Source organism: Bos grunniens, chromosome 10, assembly GCF_055505025.1.
Source record: "Bos grunniens cultivar Pamir isolate PY7600 chromosome 10, Bosgru_T2T1.0, whole genome shotgun sequence".
In the NCBI taxonomy this organism is placed as follows: domain Eukaryota; kingdom Metazoa; phylum Chordata; class Mammalia; order Artiodactyla; family Bovidae; genus Bos; species Bos grunniens.
In genome coordinates this window covers 41320450-41333183 of record NC_141174.1, presented here as the reverse complement: position 1 = coordinate 41333183, position 12734 = coordinate 41320450, and the positions used below count along the sequence as shown (strand labels likewise).

At 40.4% G+C, this 12734-nt stretch overlaps 1 protein-coding gene across 7 annotated transcripts in view; it reads right to left on the bottom strand.

Annotated features, from left to right (window-relative positions):
• Window positions 1-5474: 5474 nt before the first annotated feature.
• The window catches only part of SLC12A1 (solute carrier family 12 member 1), an 87613-nt gene continuing 80353 nt past the window's right edge, over window positions 5475-12734 (bottom strand). For all 7 annotated transcript variants that reach the window (XM_086320764.1, XM_086320757.1, XM_086320759.1 and 4 more), the window contains 3 exons: window positions 9000-9135; window positions 7360-7427; window positions 5475-6107 (listed from right to left, as the gene is read on the bottom strand). In XM_086320764.1, the coding sequence (XP_086176890.1) occupies window positions 5972-6107; window positions 7360-7427; window positions 9000-9135 (340 nt within the window). In that variant the 3' untranslated portion in view covers window positions 5475-5971. The remainder of the gene's footprint in view (window positions 6108-7359; window positions 7428-8999; window positions 9136-12734) is intronic.

Below are 12734 nucleotides of genomic sequence, written 5' to 3'. Positions count from 1 at the left end.
TTCAATGTCTCTATATATCTTTATTTATTCTTTTGTTTTTAACCTTTTTTGATATATAATTTAGAATATTATGCTAGCAGATAGAATACTGTTTAATTTTGTTTTATTAGTAAATTTGAGAGTCTGTTAAAAAAGATGCACACATTTGTGTTTTCTGTTTATTTCTTGTATGTTTGTCTTCTATTCTATAACATGATTTCTCTTTTTTTAATGATAATTTTTTTCTGACATTTTGGGACTATTTTTTCCCTCTTTTTATGTTCTTTAATGCATCAGGATTTACACACAATGTTTTAAATTCTGTTAGGAGACAAATTTAAGCTATTAGAAAACTGTACTAGAACCCAGAATTATCAAAATTATTAATGCCAATGAGAAAATAGTGTCCATCGATCTTCCCCTGTGAGAAATACTGAGTCATTAGTGCTCCTCCTGTTCTGTGGAGAAACAGACATAAACTGAGTGGACAGGTGAAGAGAAGAGTGGGACTCTGAAGTGGAACTAAATTTATTTCACTTATCTTTCCCCTTTTTTTGTATGCATAGGAACGATATATGACTTAAAATTCTATACCTGCATAAGCCTAAAAATTATATCTCAATATAACAAAATGCTAAGTGATAGAATATTATATAATAGTTTAAACAGCAGAGATTTTTATTCCTTAATGGGCCCTAAAATCGGAGAAGGCGATGGCAACCCACTCCAGTACTCTTGCCTGGAAAATCCCATGGATGGAGGAGGCTGGTAGGCTGCAGTCCATGGGGTCGCTACAAGTCGGACACGACTGAGCGACTTCACTTTCATGCATTGGAGAAGGAAATGGCAACCCACTCCAGTGTTCTTGCCTGGAGAATCCCAGGGACGGGGGAGCCTGGTGGGCTGCCGTCTATGGGGTTGCACAGAGTCAGACACGACTGAAGTGACTTAGCAGCAGCAGGGCCCTAAAATAGTGTGTTTAGAATGGTGTTGTAGATAAGATGAAGGAACATATTGTATGTTCATTTTGAAAACATTTTTTTTCTGCATTAAAAAAGGGAGACAGAGGTGGTCATTTGCACCATCAGAAATCCTAACGAGGTAAGAATGACCAGCATACCTTACCTGAGTGAGTGAAAGTCACTCAGTTGTGTCCAGCTCTTTGTGAAACCATAGACTGTAGCCCTCCAGTCTACTCTGTCCATGGGATTTTCCAGGCAAGAATACTGGAGTGATTTGCCATGCTCTCCTCCAGGGGATCTTTCCAACCCAGGGATCGAACCCAGGTCTCCTGCATTGCAGGCAGATTCTATATCGTCTGAGCCACCAGGGATGCCCACACCTTCCCTGGAGAGATTTTACCTGTAGATCAGAGCTGGCACACTCTGGGGCAGCTGCTGGCCCCAGGGGAATGCCTGTGTCAGTTGCTTGGGCCTGAGCCCTCTTGGTTTGACCTCTTGACTCTTACTGCAACTCATGGAGATACCCTGATCTGTCAGCAACTGGGACATCTGAGTCACACCCAAAGAGGAATTTCTCCTGTTCTCCACTTGGGAATCCAGACAGATTTCATCCTTATGTCAGTGTGTCCCCAGCATCTCTGCAGAAGAAAATGGAAATATCAAGGTGGACTGGCTCCAGGTGAACTGTGGGAGGCAGCAAGGAGCCTGTAGATGCTCAGTCTGACAACAAGCAGATGTGCCGATCTTCTGTGATGGACACAGTGACCTCCACCTCACCACCTGATTATCGTTACAATCCTTCTATTTAACTTTAGCTAAAGGTCTCATTGGAGAAGGCAATGGCAACCCACTCCAGTACTCTTGCCTGGAAAATCCCATGGGCAGAGGAGCCTGGTAGACTGCAGTCCATGAAGTCGTGAAGAGTCGGACACAACTGAGCGACTCGACTTTTCACTTTGCACTTTCATGCTTTGGAGAAGGAAATGGCAACCCACTCCAGTGTTCTTGCCTGGAGAATCCCAGGGACGGGGGAGCCTGCTGGGCTGCCGTCTATGGGGTCGCACAAAGTCAGACACAACTGAAGCGACTTAGCAGCAGCAGCAAACGTCTCATTGCCAGCATCTTGCAGTGCCAGTTTAGCAGCCCAGCATCCTAACAACAGTGAGACCCAAGGACGGGATTACCCATCTGAGTTTTCTTCTCTGTTACGAGAAATTGTGCACTGAGGGCTGATTTTGTCTCTGGCTCAGGCTCTATGGCTGGCACATATCTTTCTGGTGCCTTTCAAGGTCACCTATGAGATTCTCTCCTGCAACACCCATGTCTGCTGTGAGTGCTTACTGGATACACCTTGTGGCTTCTCCCAATAGCCCTTCTTAGTATTCATCCCAGTGCTGCACTTTCTCTCTCCTACCTTCAGCTTCTTACCTCTTCACATGCAAACTGCAGGCAGGGGTTAGTGGAATCCTCCCAGGGTCTCTTGCAATTATTTCCTGTGATACTGAGTTTTTCTCAGGAGCATTGGTTGCAAGCTGACCTTTTCTAGCTTCCATCGATCTCATCTCATATAAACTCAAGCTTGCTTGTGTTTCTAAAAATGTATAATGTACATGGCTTCCTTTCTTGGTTTCCTGCTATGATGCAGAACTTTCCTATTTGTGTGTTTCTTTGGTCATTTCAGAGAGGCTCTGCGAGCCGATGGAGAAAGAGAAACAGACACCTTTGCTCTAGTTGTGTCTTTTGTTTTGTTGGGTTTAACAGAAATCTGGTCATTCTGCACTTAGAGTGCAGGTTTACTGGGCTGGCCAAAAAGATCATTTGAGTTTTTCCATGTTATGGAAAAACCCAAACAAACTTTTTGCCCCACCCAAATACAAAGAGAAATACCATGCAAATTAGTGACTGGATATTTGGATCTGAGACTTAGGGAAGATCTGAGTTAGAGATATATATTTAGAGGTCTTCCTTGGTGGTCCAGTGCTTAAGAGTTTGCCTTCCAATGCAGGAGGTGTGGATTCTATCCCTGGTCAGGGAGCTAAGATCCCCACCTCATAGCCAAAAAAACAAAACAAAACATAAAACAGAAGCAATATTGTAACAAATTCAATAAAGACTTTAAAAGTGGTCCATATAAAAAATCTTTTTCAAAAAGTAAAGAAATATAAGTTTGGAGGCATCAGCCTGTAGTGGGAGTCACGTCACAGTAAGAAAGAAGTCTGCCTAAAGCAGGAGTTCCAAAATCTCGTGGATCATCAAAATATACAGATTCCTTGGTCCCTCTCCTATAGATTCTAATTTAGTAGACTTATGATTGCCCTCAGGAATCTATAATCTTTTTTAAAACCTTACATTGAAAGAGTTCTAAACTTGAGTATTAAGGGAAGACATTGTAAGACAATGCTCCTAGTATGTTCCTCTTTATATAAGAAAGTTTTATATCTATGGGTATCTGGCTGTGTTGTAGGATGGTGGCAGGGTCATCAACTGAAAAAGTGGTGAAGATTTTGAAAAGTCATTGTGAGGAAAGTGTAGGGAAGCTGATGAGACACATGTACAAAATGAGGGGACGGAGGAAGTTGGACATCAATAAACATGAATGTGTACCTTCTCCTTCTTGCTCAGAAGCCCGATTGTGAACTTAGAGACTGTAGGAGGTTGGGCAAATAGAGTTGGATAAATCAAAGGACAAGGACAGGACACTGAGGGCTACAGAAACCCACTGGCAGCTGACCATACTCCCATCTTTTCAATTTTCTGCTGCCCTAACCTGTTTCCCTGCTCTTGTCCTCAGGATCACCTATCCCTTTTTCTCTCAGTCCATGTACTCCTCCTTGGTTAATTTCTCCTTTGTTATCCCTTCAGTCACCATCTCATCAATAACCTTCAAAAAATTAAATAACTAATTTAAGGTAATAAAACTAATAAATGGTGAGAGTGAGATTTGAACTTAGGCCAATCTGAGTGTTTTTTTTTTTAATCACTACTTTATTTGACCCCTGCAGTTGGCATGGTGATGCCCCACCCAGACCCTGTTTAATAAAGGCCTTATTGCCTCAGCATCTGGGAGTGCTGTCAGCAGACAGCCTTCAACTGTCCAGCCCTTTGGGATGGTTCAGCTGCAGAGACTTGCCACGTCCAGATTCATACCCCTTCCTAGGCCACCCACCTTCAGTGACTGATGTATATGACTGATGTATGTGGGAGTATAAAGGTCTGGCCCTCTCAGACCTCCTTGGGACTACTCTGAATGAACCTCTGTCTCCAGAGCTCCCTGTGGGGTCACTGAGGCTGTCCTTGGGACTGCATTTCAGCTCACCTTTCCCTAACCCTTCCTGCTTTCTCCTCCTCCTTCCAAACGGACTCCTTAATAAACACGCTCCATGCTAAACTTTCTGTTTCTTAGGGGACCTAACATGCAACAGCTTCTCCAAGAAACTAGAGCCAGAATTTCCTGTTATAGGAGTCACATGACTTCTCACTGTTTCCAGAGACCCTCTCAAGTGTTTCTGAGAAGTGTCAGGGCCCAGATGAAAAGCTGGGTGCCTTGTCCTGGTCACCAGGGTAGCATCTAGCCATTTGAATTTCAGGTACAGAGGACTGAAGAGAGAGGGTTAACCCAGGCCTGAGTTAAGTCCAAAGGTGTCAGATTCAGAATACAGATATCCTGCTTCTTATGCTTTGCCGTTTCCCTTTTCCCTTCCTAGTCATCCTTCTGAGGCCAGAGTCTGACTTGAAATCCTAATCTTGAACCCCAGCTTTAAACAACCTGCAAATGAGTGAGGCACCTGATTGAAATTTTCAGGCTCACATCTGATAACACCACTGCAGTGTGATTTTAGTGACTGAAAGGAAAAAACAAGACCAGAGCAAACGAATTTGAGTGCTTTTATTTCAGGTTGACTTTTTCCCCCTTCTATTTTTTATCAGTTACAATAAACAGTCACAATATGTCAGGGAAAAATAATCAACGCATCCATCAGAAAAAAATTTTGGTAGTTTTTAATATGATTAAGTATTGTATGAATACTAACAAATTAAAAAAAATCAATACTTATATATTCCAAATTTGCAAATTTTTCTACATCAAATTTTAATTATCTTTTAACTCTCTACAATCATTATATAAAGTAACTAAAAATATGATTCAGGATATATTTCTTTATAACAGTTTGAAAATGTGTGATATTGGGTTTCCAATTAGACATCTATGAAGACTTCATCTATGCTAACCACTTAATTAGAAAAAAATATTCAAAGTAATAAAATGTCTAAATATTTAGTAGGGAAAGCAATTAAAATTTATATATTAAGAACAGAATATATTGCATATTTAATCAGAATATATTTTGCTTCCTCTTTCAGCTAATATATTTTTCAGTCAGCCCCAAATTGAAGCTGTATGTTGTCAGCAATTGCTCAGATCACTCTCAGTATATAATCTGTTATATTAAATAACCTTACTTAGGTAAGTGTTTTAAACATTGTGGAGACTCAGGTTACCTCTTAAAGTTTTTAGTTATTGATTTTCAAATCTTTGTGAGTGTAAGCTTCTCAGAAGGCCAAGTATAATCATGTTTCCTGCCCAGTTGGTCTTTTCCTTTGATAACCACCCATGGTTACTATACCAGCCTGTTAATAAGCATTTAATGAGAAACTGCTGTGGGGCTGAGGCCACTACCAGGCCCTAGAAGCAAATAAAAGATTAGGTGTGCCTGGAAAAGCTTACGATAAGTTGAGTTTTCACGGGCGTAATAAGGCAGCATATGTTTGCTTAATTTTCATGTTTTTAAATAACATTGACAAGATGTTTTTCTAGGGGTAGCATTGGCTTTGACACCCCCTTAAACTGATTAAAAAAATAGTTCCCATTAAGTAATAATTTAAAAATGGCAAAATTTACTTGGAAGCCTATAGGATAGTCTTCTAGGTTTGAATATCCACAGATCACATTTACAACATAAAGTACTGGAACTTGTTTCCTAATTATTCACACTGTGTTCTAATCCTTTATCTTTAAGGATAAAGATCTTTTAAGAGTAAAATGTCAGGACATTTTTGTGATTTCCTCTAACTAGTAAGACAGGAGGGAGGTTCTTCGTGAGGATTTCCAACCAAGCCATGTACAACCAATCTGATATAGATCCTTTTCTTGCCACTGGAAGGCTCCTGACAGCATGCAAGAAAAATAAAGAACAAACATGACAATTAGTACCAACATAACATCATTAGCTATCTGAGCTATATAATAACAAGTAGCCTAAACCTTATATATGCCTCCTCCACAAAATGAAAGCACTGAAATTATTTTGAATATAGATGTTAAACTGAGATGTTTCTCAGATAATACAAATATTTACAAACCAGAAAAATAGGCCTGGACATTGTAATAGAATAGAAAGTGTGAAAAAAAGTAAAAGTGTTAGTGGCTCAGTCATGTCTGACTCTTTGCCACCCTCTGGACTGAGGCCTGCCAGGCTCCTCTGTCCATGGAATTCTTCAGGCAAGAACACTGGAGTGGGCTGCCATTCCCTTCTCCAGGGGATAGTCCCGACCCAGGGATCAAACCTGGGTCTCCTGCATTGCAGGCAGATTCTTTACCATCTGAGCCACTAGGGAAGCCCATTAGAATAGAGGCAAAGCATAAATAGATTTTCACTCTTTAAATAAAAAATGTGATCAACCAATACCTCTCCCCGTTTTTCTAGGGGTGGGGGAAGGATTTTTGCTAATATTTTAGAGCTCTTATTATATTTGGGAGAAATAGCTATTTGGGCTCTATCACCCAACTCAGGAGACCAGTCTATCTCTTAGATGAATGGTCTTCCAGTGTAGACCTTGCTTGAAGACATACTTACCCTTGTACCTAGGAGTTAGATCATGAGATATAAATGTGAAATTGCTGGTTTTCTTGTTTAGCAATGAATCTTTAGATAAGCATTCTTATTTCCAGCAGGTATGCCCCTAATATTTGTGGGGTGGAGGACAAAGAGTGGAAATGGAAAAGCCCACTCTTTTTTCTCCTGCCCTGGCCTCTTCCCACATGGTAAGGAGCCTTGAGAACATGCCATGGACTCCACATCTCAGGAGCAGCTATCCAGGGAAGGGGCCTGTGAACCTTGACCAACTTGGGGCTTAATTGGCAGGGAATTCCAGGGTCAGATTCCTAGACAGAGGTCTAGACAGGGAATGAGGGTTCTAGGTGTCGTGTGTCCTGGCCCTTTGGGTGGAGCATGTCTGGAGTAAAGTCCATATGGAGCCCTCTAAAGCCTGTGGGCCCCATTGTCTTAGGGTGGTATTTATTTTCCCACATGGTCCAAATTTAACTTTTCCACCCGAATAGTTTTGGGCTTTTATATTGATTAACCCATGTACCTGAGATTTCTCTGTAACAGTCTTAAATGTCTGCAATGATACTTACAGGACTATGAGATTAGCAGCTCTTGAGTGCTCCTGTAAGAGTTCGTTCAGTCGAACTTGGCGGTAACTCTGTGGACAACATTCAGATTTTGTTGACGGCGGTTTCTCAGAATTATGAATGAGAATTTATCTTTTTTCCTCTAATTAGAGACAAGTAGGAAAGCCTCATTTAAAAAAAAAAAAAAAACCTTTTCATTCAGGTTTGGAAACTTAGTGTTTTAGAAACTCGTGGAAAATATTAGAAATATAAAGAATAAGACCACTGTGTTATGTTGTAAGTTGCTAAGTCATGTCCAACTCTTTGTGACCCCATGGACTGCAGCATGCCAGGCTCCTCTGTTCATGGGATTTCCCAGGCAAGAATTCTGGAGTGGGTTGCCATTTCCTTCTCCAAGGGATCTTCCCAACCCAGGGATTGAACCTATGTCTCCTGCTTTGGCAGGTGCATTCTTTGCCACTGAGCCACCTGGGAAGCCCCATTGAGGTATAGTGGCTTATTAAATTCTAGAAAGAAAAAACAAGCAAGCAACATGGATAACAGTAAAAAGATGAGAATGGCCAGTGCTGGGAACAGGTTTGCTGTGGAAGAAACCTAACCTAATCTTGATACTAATTTGGTATGCTAAACACACAGATTATACCCTAGTCTAATCTTTCTTTAAACTCTTTGATTTTTACCAGCACAGGAGACTGGTTTCAATGAAAGAGTCACCAAAAGACTCATTTGGAAAAATAACTACATTAACTATTTTGTAGTGATGAGAGTAATATTTATTATCACATTTCACCGGTTCAGAAGCCAAAGCTTAGATAAGTGATTTGTTCAATTATATGAAAAGCTTTTGTTAGAGCTGGGCACTTTGTCACACAGAGTTTATGATTCTTAGCTCAGTATTTTTTCTACTAAATTTGAAAGGTTTTTAATATCTCCTGCTCTAATCTGTTCCAACTTCAGCTCCTAATATGGCTTATTTAAATTTTGTAATTTAGAGCTTCTTGAGGTCCTTTTCGTTGAATGTCTAATCCAATTCAGATGTTAATTCTTCTGCCTTATTCTTATGTCCTTGCCCTCTTCATCATCCTCACTGTTGCAACTTCATTCAGTTCAAGCCAGATGCAGGTAACTCCCGTCTTATTGTGTTCTCTAGAAAAGCTCACCATTTCACATCCATCCTACAAGACATTCCAGATCCAACTTGCATATTCAGTGTTCCAGTTACAGATTTTCTCAGATCCCTATGTAAGTTTTTATAGCTATATCAGGTTAAAATTCTTTTTATTGTGTCAAACTGTGAGCAATCTATATTTACTTTGCATATGTATTGACTGAAATTATTTTAGTCTGATGGGTCTGTCTCCTTTTCTATAAAATTAAATTGGAAAGAAGACTTCGCAATATGTATGAACAGCCTGTTTTCAACTTAAAACACTTGATTTTATACTAAAAAATGAAAGCAGTTTTCTAAATCCTCACATTCACTAATATGATTCAAAAAGGACTTGAAATATGCAGAAACCCTAGATCGCGAATAAGTGAAATTCTATAATAGATACATTACTTCTTGATCTTTAAATCAACCACTGTTTTCTTTTTCAGCTAGTTAGATAGCAAAGTAAAGATTAAGAAAGAAAAGTCCTTACCTTTTCCTTGACTGCCTCCAGTTCTGCATCTGTAATTTTCCACGGAGTTTCTCTCTTTAATTTCTCAGCAGTTGTTAAATCTTTGCAGCTTTCATGGAGACGATATGGTTCAATCATTTCTTCAAAGACTTTCCAGCTGAAATTGGAATTATAAAAGAGGCCTCACAGTGGGAAAGTAACTCATTATTTCACAGATACTCCAGGTGTGACTGGGTACGCTGGCTGCAGAATCAGAGCTGAATGTCATGCAAATCTTCTAAGAATTATCTTTGCAGGAGACTGTGAGTAAAACCATGGCTATCATAGTGCTTCCCTACCCAAGGAAAGACCTTAAGGGGTATGAGGCCTTGATAGCCTACTAGGTATTATTAATAAATCCTCAATATAAACACACAAACACATAGATGGTAATTACTCTGCAATTACACGTTCTACATAGTATAGTCAAAGGCACAGTTTTAACATAGACACTTTAGCCCATAAATGAGTTTCCATTTGCTTATTTACAGGTTCTATGGGAGATGTTCATGAATTAATGTAGGAGATGAACCAGCATCCCTGAGAGTTAGATAGGGTTGCCCTCCTCACCTTTAGCCCACATGGCAGCTCCCACCTTATGGCAGGAGGCTGTGGGTAGGTCGGAGAATAGTAAGTGAGTGAGTTTAATGGCTATAGAACAATCTGAATGTTTGCTGTAAATAATGCTGCCTTTGTCCTCCTGCTGTCTGATGTTGCTGCCTGAGATGTTCAAATGGCTATTGTTCAGGTGCACATTAGAGGAAAGAACAAAAATCAATAACATTTTAAAATCTGAGGCCATTTTAGAGCAATTAAGAAAAAATCATTGACTAGAAAATTAGGAGCAGTACCTCAGAACTGTAGAACATTTTAAAAATTGCTGAAAAATCTCATTCTTGTCTATCATAAGAATCTCATAAGATTTATTTTTAAATGATAGCACAAAACAAAACATAATTTATAGGAGTAGTTGTCTTCCCTATGCTACTATAAGATGATCTCAAATATAAATAGTTTTCTTTGGTTTTATATATCGTGGCTTACTTAAAACTTAATAACTTTGGAATGAGTGATAATTAGAATTAATGTGCTTTTAGGTTAAGGAATTAAAGCATGAAGCAATGATTTCAGTTTCCCAGATGGTGCAAGTGGTAAAGAATCTACCTGCCAATGCAGAGATGTAACAGACGTGGGTTTGATTCCCTGGGTTGGGAAGATCCCCTGGTGGAGAGCATGGCAACCCACTCCAATATTCTTGCCTGGAGAATCCCATGGACAGAGGAGCCTGGAGGGCTCCAATCCACAGGGTCACAGAGAGTCAGACATGACTAAAGTGACTTAAGTGAAAGTGAAAGTGAAGTCGCTCAGTCGTGTCCGACTCTTTGTGACCCCATGGACTGTAGCCTACCAGGCTTCTCTGTCCATGGGATTCTCCAGGCAAGAGTACTGGAGTGGGGTGCCATTTCCTTCTCCAGGGGATCTTCCCAACCCAGGGATCGAACCCAGGTCTCCTGCATTCTGGGCAGACGCTTTAACCTCTGAGCCACCAGGGAAATAAAGTGACTTAGCACAATGATTTCAGTGGTCTCATCAGTTTTCCTGATTTAGGACTTGCAGATGGAAGTACAGAGATTACTAAGGAGTAGTTTGTTCCCACCAGTGTGCTGCTGTTAACAGATTGAAGAGATACTTAATGCAGTAGATTTCTGATGCTTTGACTTATTCAGAATGGTAGACAACGAGTAGGAAAGAATAAGACTGATATGCCCAATTATTGTTTCAACCATGTTTTTTATCTGCTATTTCTCCCAACAGTGCTGTGCTTTTAGAGACCTTGGTGGTCATCAGTGCAGAGGTGCTGGTCTAGGAGAGAAGAGCCTGGGTTCTCGCTCCAGGTCTTCCATTGTCCTCCTTGACCTGGATAACCTAGCCTATAACAGGGGTAACAACGGCTGCTCAGAGCTGGTGTGATACTGATGCGAGTGTTAGTAGGATGATTTGGATGGCCATGCTCTGAAAAGCATGCAGTGCCCTGTACAAGCAAGACATTCATTTTACTCAACAACCATGGGACTGAGGTTAGCAGTTGACGGTTTCTCTGTTTAAGCTTTACATACAGTTATTTTGATCAGGGATGAGAGTTTTATTTGCCTCTCACTCCAGGTGCTTTTTGGAAAGACCACTTCAAAAATAGTTTCCTAAGAAATGGAAAGTGGAATAAAGATTGTTTGCTTGTCCCCCCAGGCATCCATACTACGTTTCTCCATTGTAGTTTGGATGAGAATGACTCTATCCTCAATATCAGCCAGTCAGCACAATTCTATCCCTTTTGCCAGCCAGATTGGCTAAGTTGGGCACATAAGCCAGGCAAGCTTGATCTAGCATTTCACTGACTGCAATGAGTGGCTCATAGCTTGGTGGTCCAAAGGTCTTTTTAGATTTCTATTTTGAGTCTCTATTAAATCTGCTCATTCTTATTGTTACAGTTGTTATTTAGTTGCTCAGTTGTATTTGACTGTAGCCTGCCAGGCTCCTCTGTCCATAGGATTTCCCAGGCAAGAATACTGGAGTGGGTTGCCATTTCCTTCTCCACGGGATCTTCTTGACCCAGGGATCAAACCTGAGTCTCTTGCACCTCCTCCATTGGCAGGTGGATTCTTTACCGCTGAGAAACTAGGGAAGCCCATGATCATTCTTATTATATCTTAAAATTGATTCTAGAATACTTTAAGTATTCAGCTCAGTTCAGTTCAGTCCAGTCACTCGGTCGTGTCCGACTCTTTGCGACCCCATGAATTGCAGCATGCCAGGCCTCCCTGTCCATCACCAACTCCTGGAGTTCACTCAGACTCACTTGAGAATGAATTCAATTAAAAAAATTAACTTACAGCTTTCCTGCCTTTCCCATCCTTGTTCCTCATAATAACCAGGTTAAACTGCATAAAAATTTCCCCTAAAATTCATATAAAATTTCTTCTCACACATTAATGTATTTGTTGTTTTTGTGATCACACTAGCATATTTAAACTAAATTATCTAGTTAATTGCTTCCAGTTTCTCTTTGATTTCTGTTTAATGATTGCTGTCTTTTTGGCCTATGACTTTTAATTTAGTCTATACAATAAAAAAGAATTTAGCCACAAGAGCTTTTCAGTTTCCCCGGCCCAATTGTTTTCTCATTAACTTAACTTTTTCCTCCCTTTCACCCTTACTCTACTGTATTTATAGATAACGTTTCTATGATAGAATGTCTCCATCAAGATTTACTCATGTTTTATGAGTAGTTGAAAGCTCTATTAAAAGCAGCTGAAGGACATTTAACATTAGCCTCCAACATGGAAATCGTTGATGGTGAACTATTGCTAACATTGTGTAAAAATGAGTGATCAAGGAAGAACAGCAATCAGGAGATGGTTGTTAATGGTAGACCAGGGCTGTCTAGCCATAAGGCCCCTGTGAAAGCTGAAGTTGAGCCAGGGTTGTAAGGTTTGAGCCCTGGGCCTGGGGTTGCATCAGGCCACTGAAGAGTTCTGTTTCTCTTATTAAACCACTCCGAGGATTTGCCTTTTAAAAATTATCACAAAGGTTCCAGGTGTGGTCAAGTGTGAAAGTGTTAGTCACTCAGTCATGTCCGATTCTTTGCAACGCCATCAACTGTACTTGCCAGGCTCCTCTGGCCATGGAGTTCTCCAGGCAAGAATACTGGAGTGGGTATCC